This window comes from Colius striatus, chromosome 5 (genome assembly GCF_028858725.1).
Source record: "Colius striatus isolate bColStr4 chromosome 5, bColStr4.1.hap1, whole genome shotgun sequence".
NCBI classification, from domain to species: Eukaryota; Metazoa; Chordata; class Aves; order Coliiformes; family Coliidae; genus Colius; species Colius striatus.
In genome coordinates, this window is record NC_084763.1 from 50455727 (window position 1) to 50481528 (window position 25802).

The 25802-nt window shown below is 43.0% G+C and overlaps 1 protein-coding gene across 11 annotated transcripts in view; it reads left to right on the forward strand.

The window, feature by feature from the left end:
* The first annotated feature begins 10323 nt into the window (after positions 1-10323).
* Positions 10324-25802, forward strand: part of ABI1 (abl interactor 1) — a 142469-nt gene continuing 126990 nt past the window's right edge. For 7 of the 11 annotated variants that reach the window (XM_061997109.1, XM_061997101.1, XM_061997100.1 and 4 more), the window contains exon 1: positions 10340-10538. In XM_061997109.1, coding sequence (XP_061853093.1) covers positions 10422-10538 — 117 coding nt within the window. In that variant the 5' untranslated portion in view covers positions 10340-10421. Of the gene's footprint in view, positions 10539-25802 lie in introns of all 11 variants that reach the window. The other 4 variants (XM_061997108.1, XM_061997107.1, XM_061997105.1 and 1 more) reach the window with 1 other exon arrangement.

A 25802-nucleotide genomic window follows, 5' to 3' on the forward strand; every position in this document is an offset into this window, starting at 1 on the left:
GCAGGTGCCTGCCATGTGCCAAGGGAATGGTTAGCAGCTACCAGCCTAACACTAGTGTGTGATGGGCAGTGGTCACCATGGTAAAAGGTATCAGGGTTATGACTGCCTCGGCGCTACTTTAACCAACGCCACCTGGCTTTTATCTGAACAGAATAACTGCAACAGAATAACTTCAGCTATAAGCTTGTGTCATCAGTTGATCTAGTTTATACCCATCCCAGAACTGTAGAGGAAAATTGCATTATAGCAATTTCATTGTTCTCATAGACTATTATAGCATGAAGCTATTGTAAATAGCAGAGGTAACAGAACTGAGGCTTTTTCAGTTATAAAGATGATGTCTTTGTATGAGATCCCATATATCAGATTTGCTGCTCTGTTCCTAATGTAGAACAAGAAAGCATGTAGACACTGGACTCTTTTATCTGAAAAGAGATAAGAAACTTTTCAGGCCACACAATAAAAATAATTAGAAAGTATGTATATTAGCCTTTTGAGCAAAGATATTCAGCCCATTTTTTTTCTTGACAGCACATTTATTCCTTCACTGGAAACCAAAGGAGTTTTCAAAATAGAGCTTGTTTCAACAAATCTGTAGGATAAAAAAGACCTGACCCCTTTATTAGCCTCTGTGATGATACCCAGCCAAGTATCAGGTTATCTCTGAGATCATGAGATGTTGGCACTCAGTAGGTAATTAACTGATCAGTATATTGTTTCAGCCTGCTAAGTTGTGGTCAGCATCTGCAATGTGCAGTCAATATCAGTACCAACAATAGGATTTGGTTTTTCCTATCTACATAGCAGGAGTTACAAGTGAAGACTGTAGAATGGAATCCACAATTTTCTGTGAATTTTGTGGCTATTGTGAGAAAACGAGAAAAGTTCCTGGATCCAAGTCTATGTCCTGTGCAGGAAGTGTCTTTAGTTTTTTATTGCTCTTCTCAGAAAGACTGTTCTCTGGCATGATAAGCCCATCCTGCTGCACCACATCCTTAAACAATCTACATCTCATCATAGTTCCTCTGGACCTATTCTTCTCCTTCTCTTTCATACTTGTACATGCCTCTTCTTTTTGGCCCCTAGAAACCCCTTCTGTATCTCTTGTCCAAGAACACATCATACTGCTACATTCCAGATACAAGGGGTTACAATCCCTCTATGCTATTACCCATCACAGTGTTCATTAAAAACCAAAAAAGCAGAGAAAATCCCTTGAAGGCCCTTGCAGTGCACAGTGAAACATTATCAGCATAGCCCAGTTCCTCAGTGAATGTATCTTAACTCTTAAAAACTCTACTGAAAGTATGCAAATATATTGCTTTTAGAAAATTAGGAATTAATCATCAGGTTTTCTCAGGAGGAGCTGGAGGTATGACCCTGAAACTTTATTCTGCCAAATTTGAAAGACCTCCTTCAAAATACCCAGCTGCTGGGAGTTTCACCTCGTGGCTGAAACGTTTGTAATGGATTCAATAGAAAGCATTTCATTGTGCTTCTGTCTCACAAATTCCCTGAAGGGCAAAAAAAAAGTCTGAAATTGAAATATATGCTATTAGGGCTAAATTAAGACTGACAAAGGTATTAGCAACTGATAGCAAAGCAGTTGCTTTCCCCTCTGCCCTGCTGAGGCCTCATCTGGAGTCCTGTGTCCAGTTCTGGGCTCCTCAGCTCAAGAGGGACAGAGAAGTTCTGGAAAGAGTTCAGCACAGGGCCACCAAGATGATCAGGGGACTGGAGCATCTTTCATATGAGGAAAGGCTGCAGGAACTGAGGCTGTATAGTCTAGAAAAGAGGAAACTGAGGGGGGATCTTATTAACGTTTACAAATACCTAAATGGTAGGTGTCAGGAGGCTGGGGTATCCCTTTTTTCTATAGTAGTTGGCAACAGGACAAGGGGTAATGGGATGAAGCTGGAACACAAAAAGTTCCACTTAAACATAAGAAAAAACTATTTCACTGTTGAGGTGAGGGAGCCCTGGCACAGGCTGCCCAGGAAGGGTGTGGAGTCTCCTTCCTTGGAGGGCTTTAAGACCTACCTGGACACGTTCCTGTGTGAGCTGATCTAGGTGAACCTGCTTCTGCAGGGGGGTTGGACTAGATGATCTCTAAAGGTCCCTTTCAACCCTTACCATTCTGTGATTCTATGATTCTATGACACAGAGAAATTTAACTACAGATTTCACTTGCAGTGAGTTGTCAGTACTGTATCTTCCATGTAAAACAGCATCTTGATGTCTTTTGCAATCAGAACAATATTAAATAAATATTTTCTTTTCCTTAGCATATAAGCCAAGATATCTGGCTATGAGACACCTTCCAACTCCTGTAAAAACCTAGATAGGCTGTACCTTATACACCAAGTAAATTTTGAGAAGAACAAACACGTCAAATACAGAGTGAAGAGTCAGACATTTAAAGAGAAGTGACAGCAAGCATTAACCTACTTCATTTTAACACTGAGTCAGTACAGATTTATTACATGCCATAGTTTAAAAGTCCACAACCCTTTAGGAAATACACTGGCTACAAAAAGTATGTAGGGGCTATAATGGTTATGACCAATAAATTGAAACAGTCAGAGCTAATGTTGACATCAAATAGTTGAGAATAGCAGGAAGCTGCCATCACTTATTTACATATTTGCTTCTAATTATACCTGTGTATCATAAAGATTGTTCATATTTGCATTTGCTGCCCTCTCAATCGAGTCATTTTCCAATGCCATATATTCACTTTCACTGCAGGTATCTTTCATTAGTGGTAATTAAAGGACAATGTTTACTCCATTATGCTACAGGAAACAATAAGTGGTTGCTGAGATTGATTAATATCTGAACTAAGTTTGAGACATGTAATCAATCTCATAGGCACAGGAGATTGTTCCTGTTATTTAATGAAAACTAACAGGAAAGAAAACCCCTGTTTATTCTGAATAGCCAATCCTTACCCTTTAAGTTCCTTTAGATTGCTCTAAATGGCCTGATTTATTTTTAAATGTTCCCAACAGACAATAGCCTCAGTCTATGTGTAATGACTTTTTACCCTCATTATCTGCACAGTCGGCGTTTGGGCTCTGACAGGGAAAATGCCACAGAGGATGTCAATGTTATCTTAGTTTGGAAATGATTTGCTAGTAGACAACTGCATGTGAGGGTTGCTGTGCCTCCAATCCCGTTCCTTTTGCCTTCAATGCCTATTGAAGATGCTCCTTTTCAAATTCTGCTCTACTTGGTAGATTTAATATTAAATCCAGTTGAGGCTTTACTGTTTCACTGGGAGCTGGAACAGATCCAATAACTGTCATGTGTTTTTACTTGCTGAAAAAAACACCCCTATTATGTCGTGCCTTATTTTGTCATCCAAATATTGTGCTGAGAAATACTATCACTGCAGAATTGCTGTCAAATATTTATTTTTTATGGAGAAAACAGGGCTCTTTCGGTAGTAGTATGATGTTATCATTTAATTATTTTTTCTTTTCTGCTTTTATGATGGAAAGCTGCAATTCAATGAAGTATATATTTAAATGCAAAAGAGGCAAGCCAATTAACCAGTACAGAATATGAATGCTTTTAAATCTGCATGAAAGAAACTGTGGGGCTTAGTAAAAAACTAGTCTTTTAAATAGAAAGTATATAAAAGTATTTCCTATCCATGCTTGCGTTTCCTCAGATACAATGAAAACTTGCAGTTGTGCAATTATATTATCTTCACATAGTATGTTCTTTTAAGGCTTTGCATTATGCTAAGAATATTTTGACATGTCTTTGATTTCTTTTTATGTGGCAATAACATGGACATCTCTAAATTATTTCAATTTATTAAAAACTCAAAGATCAATCAAATGGTAACTCTAAAACACTGAGAACTGAAACATAGATGTTTACTGCTTTCTGGTTTTTACACATTCAGTTAATGTAGAGAAACTTAGTACTGAAGCTAGGAAAAATAGTCTAGAGATTGTGGTTAGGTATAGAACTGAGCCAAGATTAATCGATTTTGCGGTGCATATAAACTAGATAATGGTAATATTACAGTCAGGCCTCTACTTTCTGAGACCATAGGAGACTGGGAACTGATGGAGAACAGAAAAACGTGGATATTAGAGATGCTCCAAGAACACCAGAGGCACTCCAGTTCTGCATATAGTAAATACAGTCCAGAAGAGCTTATTAACTCTGGGTTCAGCACCAGCCAGTGGTCTCAAGACATCATTTGCAGAGTTGCTTGAATTTGCCAAGCCATCTTAGGTTCTACAGGACAAGGGGTAATGGGATGAAGATGAAGCTGGAACACAAAAAATTCCACTTAAACATAAGAAAAAACTATTTCACTGTGAGGGTGCCGGAGCAGTGGAACAGGCTGCCCAGGGAGGGTGTGGAGTCTCCTTCCTTGCAGGTCTTCAAGACCAGCCTGGACATGTTCCTATGCAACCTGATCTAGGTGACCCTGCTTCTGCAGGGGGGTTGGACTAGATGATCTCTAAAGGTTCCTTTCAACCCCTACCATTCTATGATTCTATGATTTCAAGGAAGCAGTTATATTCCTGAAGACCTTGCAAATAATGTCTGAGCCAATAAGCCCAAATAAACTTGGGCCAGCTCTACATGTATATGCATTTACTCTGAAACATACCTGTTATTCTCATAGCCTTTATCAAGCAGTGCAAAATAGAACAGAAATGGTGATAATGGTGTTTTCAGATTTGAAAACATTTCTCAAGACCTTAAGCAGTGTTTTTTTCCTGCTAGGGATGCTCTCTCCAAAGAGCTAAGTGAGCAGGGCGCTGCTGATGGAGCATCCACCTTTCAGTGTCTGCTTTCAAGTCAGAGACAGAGGACACTTGCCTTTGGATCTACCATATTCACTGACAGTTATCCAAGTATTGCTTTTTTCCTGAGCATGGTGTCTCTCTGTCTGCTTTTGACTAGAAGCTCTATGCAGAGTGAAAAACCTTTCCCAGGGAAAGTTTTATTTCTTATATACATGTCAAAGAAATTCTTCAATTTTGAAGGGTTGGCATCCTCCAACAAACAGCTATTTCATCAGGAAATTCCAACCTGCCCTCTAACGAGTGGGCCAAAGCTGCATGAGTCTATTCAAAAAGCTGACTTTCACTCAGTGCCTACCCCTTGCAGTGAGCTTGATTCTTTTCATGTTTAAACTACCTTCTCAAACCCATTATATAAAAGAGGGCCAAAAAAAAAAAAAGCTAATAAAAAGGATTACTGCCAGAAATTCACCTCCTGCTTTAAGTGTTTGCTTTAAAGTCCTTCCTCAAAATAGTGTAGCCTCATTTGTTACTGGTTTAAGAAGCAAGCCATCTTGTCATTTGTCACACAATATGCATGTTTCATGGTTTGGGTCTAGGAAGAAAGAAATGGGCTTTCTTGATGTTCTCTGTATGTATGGCTGCATCACCAACAAGAGCATGATCCTCCACTTTTCTAATGCTCTTAGGGCTGTGGATGCCTCCTCTGCCTTGGCAGTACTTTGAGGGATTAAGAAGGTAAGCCTACCCTGTGGTGGGCAGCTGGAAGCGACAGCAGCAGAAGGGACCTAGAATGCAAGGTGGGAACAGAAGATATGGGAGGAATTCTTTGAATGCAGTGAAACTGGAAAGGTAAAGTCAAGAGGCAACCTGGCAGTCAGAGGCTGATGTGAAAAAAATGAAAGAATGAAGACCAAAATGAAAGAGGCCAAAGGAACAGGGGATCCAGTCGAACATGGGAAGGGAAAATCTGAGATGATAGATTGAGAAAAGGGTAGTGGAGTGGAGAGAAAACGAAGGACTGTTGACACCAGGCACTGCTGAGGGGCAGAGATAAACATGCAGGAGGGAGGAAGAGGAGAGAATTTATGAAAAAAATGAGATTGAGACAGAAGGCAAATCCTGCAAGTGAAAATATATTAGAGGAGAAAGGTTGTGTCAAAATACAGTAAAACTATTTATTTTTATGCTGCTCTTATCTTGTGCATTCTGGAGAATGTAATTTCGAATCTCAGTATTTTTTTGCTCTCCAGCAGCTCAGGCTGCCTAGCAATGCCTAGCTGGTGTGTGCTGCCTCTGCTGCACCGAGCTTACTGGCTGCCTAGCAACTGGCAAGGGGGTGTGATGGGGTCCCTGGACCAGCCTCAGGACTGCAGCTCTACCCCAAACACCCCTGCTCCCACAGCAAGGCAGGAGGGAGTATCTCCAGTTGTTACAGCTGTGATGAAAACCTTTAAAATGTTAATTGGAAAAAAGGGCACGTGGAGGTGTCCATGAGAGCACAGAGAGCCTGACAAATTGTCTCTGGGAAGTGGGAGCAGCCCCATTCATCTCTGCAATACTCAAGATACCTTGTGACGATAACTGAAATATCAATATGGTTAATTATTATGCTTCTTAAGTAAGGCTCCACAGGCTGGAGCTAAATGCAGGAAAGCAAACTAACACAGCCATGTACTTTCTTGGGCAGCTACTTCTGATCTGCTATAGGAAATACTAAAAAGGCAGCTTTTGGTCCCAGAAAAAAAAACCAAACCAAAACACATTAAAGTTATAGTATTAAGTATTCACACAGGATTGCCCCAGTACAGCCACACTTGTGTACCTAAATCACTGTAATCAATGAAAATATTCTTACAAGAGCATGAGACTTCTGGCATTTGGCAATACAGCTGATGTGGCTAATCTGAACAGGCCCTGTGTTCTCTGTGTGTTCAGCTGCCCCCTCAGATCCTTCATCTCCCTTTCCACTGTATGGTCAAAAGTGCTGTGGGGCTAAAGAACCAAATCAGGAATTATCCAGCTAAGAAATGGTCCAAGAAAAAAGAAGAGTTATTTTTCAATTAACACTACCGAAGCAAGTACTGTTCCCAAGGGAAAAAGAGACTCACATCAATCTGTGGCCTAGAAAAGGGATTAGATGGTTACAGAGCTACACAAATTGCAGTACAGGAGAAGGGGCTTTGATGCTGCTACTTCCATGCTACTCTAAACAGTTGTGTTTAGAATGTAGTCTTATTTTTCTCTCCAAGTTAAAAAGAGGCTATGTCCCAGAAGGACAGCATTGCCCCTGGAAATCATCATGCCCCACTGAGGAGGAGTAAATCTCAGATGCACAGTTCAGAGACTGAGAGGCATATAAGCACATTTTACTCTGGATGGGATTTCATTCAGGGGATCATTTGGCTGGAGCCATCATTACAGTTTTTTCCTCTATCAGTCCAGGTGCCACAGCTAGGAAAACTTTTATTCTCAGCTTTCCTGCACTGTTGAAGTATCTGGAATAAGTTAGTTAACTTTTCCTTCTAAACATCAGTTTACTGTCTGGAGCAATGGGAAAGTGTGATAATAAAAAAATAAACAACAATCCCCCCCAAAACAACAACAAAAATCCCCACCAGAACACAAGTTTCTAAAGAAAACCACAGTGAATGCAGTTCAGAGTCCACTAGTGTATCAGGAAATGTCAGCTGCAGTCCAAGGTTTATTTGCTCTGGCTCAGTGCTGGTTCTGCTAGATTTGGCTAGTACTTGCATAGCTACCCAAATGCCTCTGTGCTTTCAGGTGTTCTGGAACGGCTCAGTGTACACACTACACATACTGATGGAGCCAGCTTGGGTCTATTGCGCCTGAGTCAGTAAACCCTCCAGAAACTTCAGACACGAGGAATGCACTGCAAAGACACTCAAGTGAGAGTAATTTTGAAAGCAGGAGGACTGTCATGGGGCAGGAGCTAAGGTTGTTTGTCTGTCTACCACAGGTCTTTCCACTTGGCATGGGGCCCACACCTGGTGGGGCCAGGAAGGCTGAGGAAAGGTCACGGTGCGGCTGTCACAAGGTGGTGCTCTTTGACACCATCTTCCAAGGTCTTTGGAGCTGTGAGCACATTTCGAGATAGAGTTGGTAGATTTTTTTTGGTTTGTGCAAGGCATTTTGGGGCAAGACACGTTGGAAGGAAAGGGACTGTAAAGGCCTTCTGGAGCTCCTCTGCTCTACTGCTTTGAGGAACATTTGTTTCCTGGGAGCCAGCCCTACCCCACTGTCGTGGTTTAACCCCAGACAGCACCCAAGCCTCACACAGCCACTCGCTCACACCCCCACGGTGGGATTGGGAGGAAGAATTGGAAGAGAAAAAGTGAGAAATCTTGTGAGTTGAGATAAAAGCAGTTTCATAGGTAAAGCAAAAGATGCACATGCAAACAAAGCAAAACAAGCAATGAATTCAGTTCTTCCCATGGGCAGCCAGGTGCCCAGCCATCCCCAGGACAGCAGAGCTCCGTCACGAGCAGCAGTGATTTGGGAAGACAAACGCCATTGCTCTGAATGTGCCTCCCTTCCTTCTTCTTCCCCAGCTTTCTCTGCTGAGCATGACCCCAGCCTAAACCCACACACTCGCTAAGCTGCTGTCCTGCCATCTGCTTGTAGGGCTAGGTTGCCAGCAAAACCATGATACACTTAGCAAAACACACACCATTGATTTTTCTCATACTGGAAAAAGTTGACATGCATGGCCCCACACATCTGCTGTCTCTTGATACAGGGGTAGCAATAACATTTTAAGAAGAGCTGACAACAGTGCTACATTTGAGGATGTTAACAGCCTCCACAAAGTCAGTTTTGTGATCTTTAGGCAATTACAGACTTATCCAAACCAATGGGCAGTTTGCAGCCAGACTGAACAGAGAAATCCAATTCATTCTTTGTATCACGATAGCTGGAAACAAGGAGAAGACAGTGCCAAGGATGGTTTCTGATCACACTTGCCCTGAGACCTATTAAAAGCCTGTCTGTACGTCAATACTGATCCAGGTAAAATTTAATTATTTTGCATTAAAGGGTACTTGGAACACAAAATAAAATGGGGTTTTTTTGGAAATTATGTGCTGTCCTAAAGAGAGTGATTGAAAGCCACTTTGGAAACTATTTTGCTAAGCTGCCAAATGAATTAACCATCAGAATAGAGCAATGTAGATGCATTTCTACCCTACAGTAAGTGCTGCAAATGTACCAGCTCCTTGCTCTGCTGTCCCAGACAGCATGCAAATATCTCTCTCAGCACTTGTCTACCTGTTCCCAGCCAAGGGCTGGTTTTTTGTAACTTCAGCTGTAAAGACCTTTCCAGGCTCACAGGTCCTCCACAGCCTCATCCTCATTTCCAGGGCTCTAGACAGAGCTGTTGGACTGTGCTGACCCCAGATGGGAAGGGAGATCTACTTTTCCTCTCTCTCTGCCTTGATTTAGAGACACCAGCAGGTGTACCAAAAGATCCCGATCCTCGCTGCTGTAAACAGAAGACTCCAGAGGACGTGCAAAACAGCACATGATTACGCAGAGATGAGACAGTCTGCTCTTACTATGTGTCCTTTTCTTTTCTTTGAAACATGCTGACTTTTCACCACTGTGTGGGATTCTCTGACAACTACTGAAACGCAGGGACTAATACCAGTTGTGTTTGTAACTGCGTGCAGACAGCACACAAAGCCAAGGCATGAACAACCGGCCTTGCAGCCAGCTTCCTCTGGGCCTGTTACTCATTCCAAAGGCAGGCTTGGACATCCCAGCATGGAAGCCACCTGCTGTTATTGGCTTTTATTCTGGTATGATCACAGAAACAGGATTTTGCTTACAGAAAGAACCCCAAATCCAACAACAACAGAACATGCAAGAAAGATCACCAGACACGTATCTTCTGTGTCTTTGCAACACGCTGAAAAGGCCCTGAACAATTAACAACTACAGTAAAAGCATGGCACGAGTATCTACTTACTTCAGCCAAATATTTCAGTTCTCCTCATGAAGCTAAATCAATTCTTTAAAAAATGATGATTTTCAGTTATTACTTCAGGGCAGGCCTTTGTGTATTATCTACACAGCTTAGAGTCTGTGTTTCTCTTTTCTCAGGATAATCTCCTGAAAAGGAACTAATTGTGATGCTGCTATCATTTTACACATTTCTAGCCCGTCAGGCAGCTGGACAACCGAGGCTGAGCTTCCCTCCCAGACCCTTTGGGCTTGTCCTGAAGAGAGGCGCTGCCTCAGGGAGCACCAGTGAGACTGGGGCTTTTTTTGAAGGCGGCGAGAGAAGGGCACAAGCGTCTCCCTTGATCTCTAAGCGCCCAGAAGGCCTGTCGCGCTGCGGCGCAGAGGCCAGCCGGGTCACGGACCTCCACGGGCCGCCATCTCCCCTCATACCCCGCCTTCCCTCTCTCGCTCCGCGCATGCGCGCTGCGGCTCTGCCTACAACTCCCGCGCTGCTCTGCGAATCGGGGGTGGGGTTTTTGGTCCCCCCTCCCACCCCTCCTCGGTGGGGGAAGGATGGGTGGGGAAAGCGAGGCGAGGAGGAATCCCACAATACCAGGCGGGTTGCGAGCCCGGCGCTGCTGCTATCTCTTTAATGCAAGAGGAAGCGATGCGGAGGGGTGGAAAATGGCAGAGTTGCAGATGTTGCTAGAGGAGGAAATCCCTTCTGGCAAGCGGGCTCTGCTCGAAAGCTACCAGAACCTCACTCGAGTCGCCGACTACTGCGAAAACAACTACATCCAGGTGAGGGGCGGCGGGGCAGCGCACCGGGGCGGGCGGCGGGGCGGGGAGGCTCGGCTGGGCTCTCTGGTGCGGCCGGCGGGGCCGGAGCCGCCGGAGGGGAAGCGCGGCGCCCCACCGCCCCTGCCGCGGCTCTCCGCCCCGCAGCCCTTCCCACGGGTTTGCCTTTTCTTTCAACTTTTCCAACCGAACGCTCGGGCTTCCATCCCCCCGCTCCGGAGGGGAAGGGAGGGGGTTATTATGTCAGTCCGGCTCGGAGGGTGTGTCTTTTTTTTTTTCCTCCTTTTTTTTCCCCCCTCCTGTTCTCTGTATTTATTATGAGTCACATCCCGGAGACCTCTCTGGGCTGGGGTGGGCGGCTGGGTGGGGAGTGGGGGCCGGTGGAGCCTCTCCGTGTGACTGGCTCAGACGCGGTCTGTCGGATTTCCCCCTCGCGCGGCTCCCTCCGGGGAACGCCGGCGGGCCCCAGGGCAGCAGCTGGTGACGGCCCCCCGCGCCTCACGTGAAGCCGGCCGGCCCCTCCGCCAGAGCCGCGCCGGCAGCACGGGGCCGCCATCCGCAGCGGCCGTTCTGGCGGCGGAAGGAGCCCCGCACACGAGTGACATCACGTAATTCAGTCATGGAGATGGAGGGGATCCGCGGTGGAAACCGTGCGTAGGTCCTCCCCGGCGCGCCGGCGGCCCGCATCGTTGCCATGAGCGGGCTGCGGGGGCAGGAAGCTGCCCGTGTGCAGGCGCTGATGGGCGAGCGGGAGGTGATGTTTCAAAATGGCAATCTGTGCCTCTCGCAGGCTTCGCGATTCAAACACTCTACAACAGTCATTTCAGACCGGGTCTCTGATGCAGGAAGAGACTCCCCTGGTTGTAGCTTGTCTCTACCAGCCAGTGTGGATTCCACTCCCTGACCAGATTGCCAATGCTTGTTGGCCGCGCTTCTTGCCTTTTTTTTTTTTTTTTTGGTCAAGCTGCGTTAAGCACAATTCACTATTTTTTTTTTTTCCTTCGAGATTTGCAGCACATAATTCAGTCTGTATGTTTGGTCGTAGTGATGTGGATACAGAATCATGCAGAGATGCTAAAATTGAACTTCTTTCCTTAGCAAAAAAAAAGAAATCGAAGGGGTAAAAAACTCCACTTACAAGACAGATTCAACAAGTTCGCTTTACAAGCTAATACCAGGCTACCTGTGATAAGTATTTAACACGGGTTATTACCTTCTCTGGCATCCGTTGTTGTTGTTAAGCTATTTCACTGTTTTAAGTAATAGACCAGCAGATTTGAAAACAACTTTGATAACGTGAAGGTTTGGGTTTTTTTTTTTTTAAGAGATACTTGGATTAGAACTGCTCTAACAAGCCATATTTTTAAGACTTTTATTTTTTTTGTGGTACATGAGGTAGTATGAGTTAATGTCTATTTACTTCTAGTTGTTTGCTCCACCCAAAGAAAGCTGCTGATATAAATGCTTCTAAGAGGCGAGGTTCATTTGGTTTTACTCATGGGAAATATGACAAATACATGAGCATGGTAATTGCGGCACAAGTTTTGACCTGTCTCCTGCTCCTGGCTTTTTCCCTATGTCAGAAACTTTCAGAGAATCTTCAGTTACATCATTTTCTTCAGAGTCTCAAAACTTGTGTTTTCTTTCTTGAAGCAAACAAACAAAAATCCCAGTGCTTTAGTTAGTTCCCATCTAGTCAGTTGGGGCGGTGGGGGGGATTTTTTTGTTTGTTTTTTGGGGTTTTTCTGTATGTGTACTTGAAAAAAATTGATAGCTCACTTTCACCTCAAGTATCAAGGTCAGCTGAGTGTAGGATTGGTATGGTCTGTTTTATCTGCACAGCTGTGTTTACCCCTTTTGAAAGGAAGCTGGAGTTCTGAAATTCCTAATGAGGACTTGTGCAGTAGCTTTGAAAAACTGAAACCTTGCTTGCATTGTACACACCTACTACACTTACTGAGTAAAAATGACAATCTATTGATAAAATGACTTTTTTTTTTAATGTGTGATGGAGGTGGGGTTTTTTAATCGGCACTTTATACAAAGCCATCTGCTCTCCAGTTGGACAGCTGAACAGCTTATACTTCCAGTGCCTGTGGTGGGGTCACTGCAGGATTAGGCAATATGACACAGGGCAGTGGGTTATGAGATCGGGGACTGTGTGTGTATTGTAGGATGGGAAGAGAGGAAAAGAGAGGAAGAGACTTAACCAACACATAACACAAAGTGTTTGTATTTAGTGTAACTGAGCATTTTATAAAAAAGGTAGACCAGAACAGAGATCCTGTCCATGTAGTGTTAAAATAGTTGAGAAGTGGCTATGCATTGTAATTTATTCCATGGCATCCGTCTGGACTCTTTGAGTTTAAATTTGGAGAGTTTTCACTCTTTCTGTGGGAAAGACTATGTGTTCCTTTGTAAGAAAATGGTGTGTTGTCGCCTGCTCTGTGTTGTGGCATTGAGGTTGAACAAGTTTGTGTGACTGAGTGCTGGTTTTAAAAATCTGTAGTGATTTTAACAGCACTCAGCTATTTATTCAGAGTTCTTGATAATTCTCAATCTTATGTTTTTTTAGTCTAAAGCAGGAAAGGATTTTCCCACCCCCTGTATTCAAACTGTATCTATTTTTGGATCTGTGAATGTAGGAATCTTGCTTTGCCTCTACCACTTAATCTGGGAATAATTTTGGTAAAATTTCAGTCGTGTTGATTTTAAGAGAATTTGTCTTCAATGTCCTTAGGGATTCCTCAAAAAAAAAAAAAGGGGGGGGGCGGGCAGGGGAGAGAGGGGAAGAATGGAGGGGGAAAAAAACTTTGCCTGGGTGGAACTCGATTCTCCAGTAGTGAATGTAGCTCTGTTTACAGTAAGCATCCTTTTACTGTAGAAGTTAGGAAAGTTGACAGGATTCAGGACTCTCGAGTTGAAAATGCTGATTCCTAGAAAAGTGGAAAGCAGTTTCTTGCTAAGGTATATTGTGAGTGAATTTGAATGCAAAGGAGTAACACAATTTGCTCTCCAGACTGTGTGTATTCTGGTTATCTGTGAGGTTTTTCTGATAGGAAGGGAAAAGAATTTGGGAGAAGGAGAGCAGATAAGTTTCTAAGGAAGACCTACAGTGCTAAAAGGAAAATATGTGATGACGAGAGTCTTGGTGGAATAGGAGACAGAAAAAAGGGGAAGGAAACCAAATGTAGTACTAGTCAAAGGAAGTTATGATGTTACTGGTGGGGATTTTGTCTCTGACTTGAAGGAAAAAGGCATTTTAAGTACACTATTTAATTTCTGACGAGATTTAAGATGTGTTACGTTTCTAGTTGGAAGCTTCAGTGACAAGCAGGTAGAGAATGATTTAGTTCAGAGATGTAAACTCTGAACAACGTTAACTGCAGCTTCCAAACTTTGAGTTTTTAACTCGAAGCATGTTTTTATTTCCTGAAGTAAGTTTCCTTAGTTATAGAGAAATTACATTTTTAGTATTTTCTAGATGCTTTTTTTCCTGTCACTCTTTAGAATACTGGTATGGCTGTGATCTCTTACCATGAAGTTGTTTGCTTGTGAATTGACCTGCCTTTATAATAACATACAGTGAGTTTAAGCAAGAGCAGGAGTGCTGAAACTGTCTTACAATGGAAATAAATAAAACTTCTTTATAGATGTGATATAAATCTAAGTTCCAGTACCTAATGCCTTTGCCAAGTCCTTTTGCTCACAAATAAAATCTGCGACTAGTCCCTTTCAGCATGTGTATGACTGTGACAAGTGATATGAAAATCTGTAGCATAAAGCTGAAGATAGTAGTGAGGAATTTCATCAGTATCCTGAATGGTATGAACTTTATCAGTATTAAAGCAGAAATAACACACGGAGTTAAAGCACTTACGGTTCTAGTTATGGTTCTTCAGCTGAAATTAATAATTTCCAGAGAGGTTTTCTGTCAGTTTCCTGTCTGAATTTAATTATTTTCGTTTTTTAATGAGCTTACAATAACTAGGGTTATGAAGTGTTAGAATGACACAGGAAACCAATGTCTCCAATGTTTCTGCACTGATGACTTCCTTTTGAACAACTTCAGTTTATTGGGGTAGCACACAGAGAGGTTTCTTCGTGCTTTTAAAATGACTTACATCTCTAAGTTGGATGTTTCTTATAGTCTTCTTTATGCATAGTTTTCATCCATCTCTGCTTCTAGGCCACTCGGGAAGATCTATTTGTAATTTCTTTAGGCTCAAATATGATTCAAAAATGACTATGAGAACCTCTGAATAGCTTGGAATATATAGGACTTGTGTAAATTCCCCTCTTGATGGTCTCTAGTGGGTAGATGTAGCAGCTTTAGAAAACAGATTAAGTGAAAGACCTTTTAAGGAAGTAAGTGGCTGTGTTGCCTAAATGTGTGTGTTTTTGTTGTCATGTTATTTCCTTCTGTAGCTTCCAACTGTGAGTTAACAAGTTATTCTGGGTAAAATAGACAAAAGCAGGGATGGAATTCAGTTTGTCTGCTGTTATAAGAAAATTAGAAGTTGCTTTCCAGTTGTAGAAAAATAAATGTGTGCAGTTGAGCAGCAGTGTTGCATGCAAGAAGCTTCACAAATGCTTGTTATTTTCCAGCATGCATCTAAGAATCCTTTCTGTTTCTTGAGTTGGATGTTCTGCACTTCCTATACAGTAGATAGTAAGTATTGGAAAGGAAATAACTTGTAGTGTTTCTTTTTTTCTTAAATGCCAGTAACTGATCTGGCACTTGGCTTCATTGCCTGGTGTGTGGAAAGGGCTTAGATTAGTTCAGTACAAAGAAGTTCACTCCGTGCCTAATTCAGGAAACAACCTGCTTTAAAAGGGTAAACTTCATAAATTGTCACTAATACAAATCTTTCATGTGCTGTGAGAACTTGCATGCTTTTGTGTTCATAGGTTAATTAGTTTGTATTGAGATTAAATATAGTGACTTTTGTTTTCTGAAACATTTTACCAAAAAAGGACTAATTAAGCTAGGTCACCTTCTGTAACACTTAAATACAATGCAAAATTAGAGAGCTTGAGATAAAATATAGGTGTGCCATCCATTATGCTTTGTAGATTTAAATAATATTATTTAAGAAAATATATTAGCTTGTACTTTTGAACACTGTTCTTTAAGGTAGTTTAAGCAGACATTTGCCATCAATGTAAAAGGAACTGGCTGTTCTGTGTGCATGTTTTCTTAAAAACAACAAAAATTGGGTGCAGATTGGTGTGTTTAGGCTTGTAGGTCTTCTGTGCCAGTGTGTGGTCAGTGTTTTAGAAAATACAGCTGTGTATTCAGCTCTGAAGCAGCGCTAAGATGGTAGTACAGCTTCACTGAATCAGCAAGGAACTGCCCTGCAGATACAGGGAATGGATCCTAGAGTGTTGTATGTCTGTATCTAGAGGAGATAAAGGATGCGAGACCAGCTTTTCCAAATTTGAAGTGTTTTCATTAATTTTGGTGCATTTGTTTTAAGAACCTAGCAAAATGTCAGCTCCTCTTCCTGCTCTATTTGTCATTAGTATTTCAGCAGATTATTGTGTTAGCATGGTGCTATCAAAGTGGATTGGGATAAGCTTTTACAGGTGCATACTGTTTCTTCACTGTGGAAGTGCTGTCTGCTTGCTCCCTTGTTTGCACGTGCATTAGAGGGAAGAAGCTTGCAGGTTGTCTTTTGTCAGTGTATGTTAAATGTGATCCTTGCTTTCTGTACTGTGCCCAACCCTGTGGAATTGTTGGAAGGAAGAAAGAAGACGTGAGTAAGAGAGGCAACTGTCTAATACTTCCCTCCAGATCTCTGGGAGCTTGAGGATGGCTCAAAGTGGATCCCTTTAAATAAAGGAAAAGAGTACAGGAGTAGACTGTGTACAATAGGAAGTGTTGTACTGCTGAGGGCAAAGTTCCTGTTGGTATTTGTGCTGCTGATCTACCTTTAACAACAAAAACCCCTAACTCTGAAATAAACAAGAAGCATACAACTTCTGAATATCTTTGTTTAGTATTTTGAACTGTCTTCATTTTACAGAAGCATAAATGGAGGCATAGAATTTATAACTGACTAATGGAAGGTCATGTAGGGATGTACTGAGAGATTTGGGAACAGAACCTGATTGTTTGGACTTCCAGTGCTGTGCCCAAGGATTCTCTCCCACCCCGTCTTTTCCAGATTGCCTGTGTTACACTGCAACACAGCAAGAAGTGTTTAACTGCAGAAACTCGGAGACCGTGCTCACTCAGAGTGCAACAAATCCCTTGGGAAAACAAGCACCTGAAACCATCATTGAACTAATTAGCAGCAACTACTTTTATGTATCTCCTCTCACAAGAACCTTAATTTTTGGCTTTACAAGCTTCTGGAGTTACATAATGCTCACAGTACTGTCTTGTCTCTTTCTCATTAGTGAAAGCAGTTGGTATTTGAGAGTTCTGGTGACTGAAATCTTTCTTACCTGCAGAACAGCAGGGTGGCAGCAGTGTGGATTGTCAGTTCTGGTATAGCAAGCCACTTGCTTGCTCTATGTCAGTGTTTGGTCCTTAATTAGTGATGTGATGTGGTTTCTATTTGTTGTTACGTGGTAGGAAATGAATTGTGTTGCTCAGTGTCTGGGCTTGTTCATAATTACCAGAGCATTCTTGCCATCTTTGGAATTTGTGTTACCCAGCACAGTGTTCTCTGATGCTATTTTCTCTACTCTGCTCCCCGTCCCCCCAAATCTGAGTATTGGTGACAGAGGTGGGTGGGCTTGGTCACAGGGATCCTCTCTTCCCTCCACCTGTATGTAAAGAGAAATAACTGCAGGATTTGTAATAGCAGATAGGATGCCACAATGTGGTTCCTCCCTGTTCCTGAGCTTGCTGGTGGGGCAGCTGCTGCAGACAGAGGCTTAGGATCTCCCGTGAATTGTAGAAATAACTCTTTGCAGCTCAAAACTTGCACAGAGCCCTTTGGGGCCAAGACCAGGGTGCTGTAGAGAACAGGTCAGGATGAGCTGCTGAACAGAGCTCTGTGAGCAAGATGCTATCAGCAAGGTGCTTTTCCTGCTTCACCTCCAGGCTGTCAGCATGCTCTTCTGACTGCATTGGTGGGGCTCAGTCAAGTGTTTCATTGGCTTAGGGCCAGGTAGTGAAATAAAAGATACAGCACTTCTAACAGGTGGGTTCTTTGAGGAATCCATATATTGTGCAGCAAATGAAAGCAGAACTCCTCCTCTTGCTGTTAAAGGGAATATGGGTTTTTTTATGAGTTAATTAATAAGTGTGTAGATGCTGTCTTTGCTTGAGATGATGCAAATAACGTTGCTCATCTTATACAAGCCCTTAATGCTGTTAACAGGATCCATGCATGTTTTGCAGAGCTTAGATTTGTTACTATGATGCTAATGTTTTAGAATGAAAGGAAGTATGGGGAGCCCTGTGCGAGAATTTCAGTTTGGAGTGAGATGAGTGCACCATTTTCAGATAAAACTTTAAAATTCAACAGTCTGTACTAACATGAGATGAAATTGACAGCCAACCTGCTGGCTAAGCTGACAGAAGAAATTAGTTTTACTCTGAAAAAGTTTGTTCACAAGGTGATTTTAATAATTCTTTTCTAGTATTCCAGTTAGTAAGTCACTAAGTGCTGGGTTTGGCAAACTGAAGTCTCTGAAAATCAGAACTTCTCTTGCTTTGGACCTCTGCTATGATAAAATCTCATCCTAACAACCACAGATGATGTGTGCACTACTGTATCTTCTACCATCATGGAATATTCTAAAAGAACAGTAAAGATTGTCTATTCTGCAGTAAGACATGGCTTTATGTTCCTTATGTTAAGGTAGTAGTTATATTTGTTCTGGTGTCATCCCTCCCTCTTCCTCCCTCCCTCTCCAAAGAACCCAAAATAATCAACTCTGTATACTCTCTCAACAGAACAGGTTAGAGAAGCATGATGCTCCATGTGTGAGGAGGCTCTGATACTGTAGAGATTAGCAGTTAAAGACCTCGTGGGGAAGAGACTTTTCAGCACTTTCCTAATTTTATTGTAACCTTCAAGACAAGTAAGAGTAGAAAGTGGTACTGTTCCTACTTTTGTTAAGAAGGAACAGAGACCTCTTAGAGCTTGGGCAGAGGAGGCTTACTAAAGCAAGTGCTGGTTTGACATTCTTAGAGGTGAATGTAATGTTCCTCCTGGGAACATGAATATTTGCAAGAAAGAAAAATCTTGTTTACTACCTGAAATGTAACAATTCTTTAATGTCCTTGGAAAAGAATTGTAGACTCTTCTGACTACTTTCACACCAGTAGTTCACATGATAATCAAGCTGTACTTGATCAGACAAGCGTTAGGTTTTTTGTTGTCTCTTTTTCCCAGCTAATCTTTTACCAGATGCGTATCGTAGAATCATAGAATAGTATCTTGCCTTTCATCCTCTGATCTCCTTGTTATACTTTGAGGTCAGCCAATCTGCCAACCAGTATTTGTCCTGTAGCAATTATTGTTAGTCAGGCATCTTATTTGACTTTGTTGTAGCAGACATACTACAAATTAATACTTGAACTGAGGTCCCTGTGAAATAATTTTGTGTTTTCTGGAGCCAAAGATAAGAAAATGTTTGTGTAAAACAAATAGACAAGAGAAGAACAAGGTGTCCAGGCAGTTGTGTGAAGCTGCTGCTGTAACATCTAAGTAGCTGCAGAATGCCACCTGATCTAGGTTGACCTACTTCTGCAGGGGGATTGGACTAGATGATCTCTAAAGGTCCCTTCCAACCCCTTCCATTCTATGATTCTATGCCATCGCTTGTCTTTCCACATTCATACACCCAATAATGTTTCTCACTATTATGTCACTTAACATTACTAGTGACAACATTCCTGTCTTTGCAGGTGCTTCTCCTAGCTTATGATCTTGATGTGAATTTGCAGATTTCTCTCTTGCTATTGTCTCCTATGTGCTTGCTGCAGGCTGTTGCCTGGACCTGTTGTCTCACTTTTCTCCTCCTGCCAAATACTGTGGACTTTCTTGTGTGAACGGCAGTAAAAGAGAGTGCTCTCATCACAGTTACTGCCTCCAAAACCCTTACATGCTTGCTCTCTACCTCATTAACTTTCAGTCTCATTTCAAATATTGTCTGAAAACCTCTTCTCCGTTGCCTATTTCTTCTAATTAATCTTTCTATTATTTAACTGCATATTTTACTGCCTTGCCACTTAAATTATGCAGCTGTTTTTCATGATGCTTTTCAGACAAACAGCTTCTACTTGCTTGGATTTGACTAATTTGAAACCTGCAGCTACTGAAGACATTTATATACATTTCTTTTTTAGATTATGTTTTTTGGCACAGAGTTGAGACTAAGGCCTTGACTGTGGAGGGGACTGTAACCACCTGAGGAAGACATGATGAGCGAGACACACAGAGAAAACAGATGACAGCTGGGGAGACATAGTGTGCAGTGGAACTGATGTGATTCAGTCTACTAGTGCAACTCTTAGGAGGCCTCATCTATGATGTATGTGGCCAGACCCTCTCTATGTCTTGTTCAGAAAGCTGTTCCTGTTGTTATGTTCAGTTCGAGGAGTGGAAAGGGCTTAAAACTCCTCTGCTTTCAGGGCTTGATGTCTCTTAATAGTGAAGCAAAGATGGACCTGTCAGGGGAAATGATGTTCTATTACGATACATTGATGGGTATGTATCCACAAAACAGCTGGACCTGCTCCTGAAGGGTTTTGATAAAATAAGATTATAGCCTCCAGGGTTCCCACTGTGAGGCTTCATGGCGGTTGGCTCAGGTGATACTTCAGTCAAGGTCCAGAGAGTATCAGGCTAACAAATAGAGATATGATGAGTCAATGCATTTGTGTTGGCAAGATCCTTGGAGCCCTGGCTGGGGATTATTCAGCTTTTGATTTACTGTCTGACTTGGAGGATTTCTAAGTGTCTGGAAATAAAACTATTGGTTCTGTGATGCAAACTCCTGGCTTTAGCTGCGTTAGGTAAAATGTCTGGTTTTGAAGTGCTTGGCTCTACAAGGTCTCTCTTCAAACATCGTGGGTGAGTTTCCTGCTGCAGTGTACCGTATGTTCTCCCAGCACCAAAATGATCTGGTTGTTGCAGTAGTCTTGAGACTTGTCTGGGAGCATTGCAAGTACATGTTGTCTTAAATGGCAACAGATTTTGTGTCTAATTTTTAAGGTGTCTTTAGCTTTGAATGTTAGAGAAAATTGTTGTTGCCGTAGATGTAATTGAAGCTTGGGCTCATGAAAGCTTGCTCACGCTTCTTACTTTGTAAGAAGACTGATTTCATTTGGGTAGTGTCTGTGTCATTACTAGATGTGTATTCCATCCTCTCCTTTGTCCTTTAAACTGATGGAGAAGGATAACAGTCAATGGAAAGCTTTCTAGCACATTCCCTCTTTGGAAACCTACTATCCATGAAGAACTGTAAAATCAACGCCTGTCAGTAGTCTGCAGTGAATATTGACTGTTTGAGACCAAGGGAGATATTTGTTGTAATTACAAGACAATTACTTACCAGCGATAGAAGCCAAGTATGCAGGGTTATGGTACTTGTGGGCTGCTGCTGCTCTGCTGAGGGGAGAGAAGTTGCTGGTTTTGGTCCTGAATGTGGGATATGTGGAGGATTGCTGTGTATTCTGGCATGGGAAGGGCTTAAGAGTTGACAAAGAATAATCTGTCCTGATTAACTTTCTGCCTTGCTGGCAGAAAATGACAATAGTTTGAAGGATGATTGAAAGGAAAATTGAGGGTCTTGAAAAACTCCTACTTTTCTGGTAGGAATAAAAGAACGGGAGGAATGGGGGAGAGAGTGTGTAACCCTCCTTCACTACATGCCTCTCTTCAGCCACTTTCTCTTGCTGTAGGACAAAATTAAAAGCAAATACTGTTACTATTTGCTTCTTACAGCAGACAGCTAGAGGGGTAGCTTTACTTTTTTCCCAGATTGCTGAAAATGGTTACTGCAGCAGTGCTGACAGTGGGGGAGTGTGAACTGAAGCAGGTACTGGCTGACTGTGTGGCATCCCACGAGGCCTGGGGGAATGAATGTAGGGAATACTGTGAGTCATGCTTGTCAGTCTCATAAAGCAGGAGGCTTTTTAAAACTGGCCTTGGAGGGGAAGAGGTGTTTAATGGAGCAGTTGTGAAGGAGTTATGCAAATAGAGAACATAAATAATGAGCAAAAAGTACTCATTTAAGCTACGTGCCTCCTCAGAAATTGACTAAATGCAAACTAACCAGTGTGAAAGTTAAGAAAAATGCATCATCATTAAGTATAATAGATGCAAAAATGTGGTTATTCATGATGATAAATTCTCCTTCCATGACTAGGAAAACTAATTTCTGTAGTTGTTGAACAGAAAAGTTTTGTGTTTTTTTTTTTTCCTTTCCAATTTCTTTTAAAAAACCAGTAAGGTAGGAAACTGGAAAGCAGTTCTACCTGTAAGGGCTGATTAGAAGGGAAGATGATAAAAAGACCAATCTCCAGTTTTACTTTGGACATACCTTCAGTGTTTATGCTGTTTTTGTATAGAGGGTCTTTCCCCTCTCCCTATTCATGTAGCACTTCATTTACATATAAATACTGTATATTCTTTGGTAAAACTGAGAGCACGTTTTTAGGGTAGAATTTATTTTGCTACTGACACAGACACTTGCTGTTTTAAATGGAAGAATTCTGAACAGAGCTTATGAAATGTAATTATTCCAGTCCTGAGCTTGCTTGCATCTGCTCACGTTGGAGTAGGAATCTTACTTGTGGTAGCTAAGCCTTGCCATCAGACTTAATTGCATGTCATTTTGCTTGGACTACTGCCTCCCTTGCAGTGTGGAGAGCCTATCCTAAGCTTTGAAGCAACTGGGTACGTCAGATACACATTCCCACATGCCGTTCAACTGCTGCATGTGTCCTACCTTGGCCTCTCCTTTGATGTGGAGGTAGACCGCAGTGTGGATATGGGCAGACGTGCAAGTATAGCTCACATGTTCCTGTTACGAAAGGACTGTTTCTCTGAATACAGCTCTCCTGTGACTGTAATAAGGCTGCTCATCTGTCAAGCTGATTATAGACAAGATAGTAGCAGGGTGCCCTGGTGGTCCTACTACAAGCACTGAAATAGCATAGTTGGGGTGTTGTCTTACTGCTGGACTGGGAGACAGGGAGTGAGGTGCGTGTGACTTCTCCTGCATCTCACAGCAGTGCTTGCACTTCCATGCAGTCATTTGTATGATTCTCTGCGCTTCCTTCATCTGCTTAAAGCTGCCTCCCTCTACATTGTTCCTCAACATTGTACATGAAGGAGAAGCAGTATTTAAAGTCATATGAAAGAGCAGGATAAAATCATCAGTGTTACTTCAACATGGATTGGAATACTTTGCTGGAACTGTATTTCTAGGAAAAGCTACTCACTTGAACTATTGTGCTAACTTACACCATAGCAAATGTCCATCCAAGATCTTTGTTTAAATAAACAACTCCCTCACTGCTGACTTTGACAGTTCTTTCCTATCAAAGATCTTGCTTTCTGTCTTCCGTAGGTTTCTGTTAAATTTTATATGTTGTTGGATGTGGACTTTACCAGTTACCAACAGGCTTTAAACTGAAGGACTCAAGGAGTGATGCAAAATGGCAATGCTGGTGCCATCCCATCCAACTGTGAAATATGTCAGGTCAACAAAAGCAGTGATGAATGCTCCCCAGCTACATGCCAAGATGAGAGTTAGAAGACTGACCACCCTAAGAGAGTGTCTGACTCTGACACTCTGACAAAATGATCGTGGAGGACAGGTGAAATGCCTGAGGACTGGAGGAAGGCCAGTGTCACTCCAGGCATCAAAAAGGACTGGAAAAATGGCCCAGGAAATTACAGGCCAGTGAGCTTCACCTCCATCTCTGGAAAGGTGATGGAACAGCTCATCCTGGATGCCATCTCAAAACACACAAAAGAAAAGATGGTGTGGTGGTTTAGCCTGGTGTCCACCAAGTCATAAAATCGTTCCCCCTCCCAAACTACACAGGAGAGAGAGAAAAATATAACAAACGGCTTGTGAGTTAAGGATGGAGTGATCATTCAGCAATTAGTGTTATGGGCAAAACAGACTCAACTTAGGGAGAAAAAGATTTGATTTATTAAAGAAACAATAAGACCAGATAGATGAGAAATAAAACCATCTTAAAAACACCTTCTCCCACTCCTCCTCTTCCCAGGACTCCCTTTCCTTCACTTCCCAGTGGCGCAGGGGATGGGGGTTGCGGTCAGTTCGTTACACATGGACTTTGCCACTGCTGCTTCTCAGGGGGAGACCTCCTCACCCTTCCTGCTGCTACAGTGTGGGGTTCCTCCCCTGGGAGGCAGTCCCTCATGAACTTCTCCAGCGTGGGTCCTTCTAGGGGCTGCAGCTCCTCACGAACTGCTCTGGCATGGGTCCCTCAATGAGGGCAGCTCCTCACACCCTGCCCCAACATGAGTCATCCACCAGGAGAACTGTCCTTAAGGAACAGACTGCTCCAGCCTGGGTCCCTCAAGGGATCAGAAGTCCTGACAGCAAACCTGCTCTGGCATGGGCACCTCCCCCACTGACTCCCAGGTCCTGCCAGGATCAACTCCTTATGGAGTCACAGCTGCCTTCAGGCATCCACCTGCTCCGGCAGGGGTCCTCCACAGGCTGGGAGTGGGTCTCTGCTTCCCTGTGGTCCTCCATGGACTGCAGGGGCACAACTTGCTTCACCATTGTCCTCGCCACCTATCAGGGGAGCCTTTTCAGTACCCAAGCACTCTCCTCCCCCTCCTTCTCTGCAGAACTTGGTGTCTGCAGAGGTGTTTTCACATTCTCACTCCATGTTGCTGCTGCAGTTTAGCAACTGTGCAACAGCTTCTTCTCAAATATGTTATTCATGGAGGTATTACCTCAGTCATTCATTGGCCAGGCCTGGGTCAGGTGCAGGATCCAGCTTAGAATTGAGTGGCCCTAACCCTATGAGCTACAGAGGAAGCTTCTGGCAACTCTTTGTTTAAAGGAGCCACCCCTGTAGCACCCTTGCTACCAAAAAACCTGGCCCAGGCAAAACCATTACAGATGGTTATGAGGGGAGTCAACATGGATTCACCAAGGGGAGCAGGCTGCCTAGAGGGGTTGTGGAGTCTCCTTCCGTGCAGGTCTTCAAGACCCACTTGGACATGTTCCTATGCGACGTGATCTAGGGGACCCTGCTTCTGCAGGGGGGCGATGGACTAGATGATCTCTAAAGGTCCCTTCCAACCCCTACCATTCTATGATTCTAAGGGGAAATCCTGCTTGGCCAACCTTATAGCCTTCTATGAGGGTATTAACTAGCTGGCAGATGAGGGGAGAGCAGTGGATGTCATTTACCTTGACTTCAGCAAGGCTTTTGGTACCATCTTCCATAACATTGTCATAGAAAAGCTTGGGCGATGGAGATTGGATAAGTGGATGGTGAGGTGGATCAAGAACAGGCTGAATGACAGAACCCAGAGGGTGGTGATCAAGGCACCAAGTCTAATTGGAGGCCTGTGGCTAATGGAGCTCCACAGGGGTCGGTTCTGGGGTCAGTTTTGTTCAACATCTTCATCAAGGACTTGGATGAGGGGACAGAGTGTTTTTTCCCGTCTGTAGAATACAAAATCAAGTTTGAGTTACTAAACAACCTTAATCAAAGCAAATCCAAGTAAGAAATAAAGGAAAACAAAAAGGGCTTTTTCAAATACATCAGCAGCAAAAGGAAGATCAGGGAGAATGTGAACCTGCTGATGAACAAGGAGAGTGCCCTGGTGACAGAGGATGCAGAGAAGGCTGAACTACTGAATGCCTTCTTTGCCTCAGCCTCCACTGCCAAGTCCAGCCCTCAGGAAGCCCAGTCCCTGGGGGACAGTGAGATAGTCTGGAGAATGGAAGACTTTCCCTTGGTGGATGAGGATACAGACCTGTTTGGCAAGCTTAACACCCATAAATGTATGGGACCTGATGGGATGCACCCATGAGTGCTGAGGGAACTGGCTGATGTTATTGCTAGGCACTCTCCATCGTTTTCCATTGACCATGGAGGACATACGAGGTGCCTGAGGACTGGAGAAAGGCCAATGTCACTCCAGTGACAGCTCTGGCATAGGCTGACCAGAGAGGCTGTGGTGTTTCTTTCACTGGAGATTTTCAACACTCACCTGGATGTGTTCCTGTATGACCTGACTGAGGTGAACCTACTTTAGCAGGGATTTGGACTAGCTGATCTCTAGAGGTCTCTTC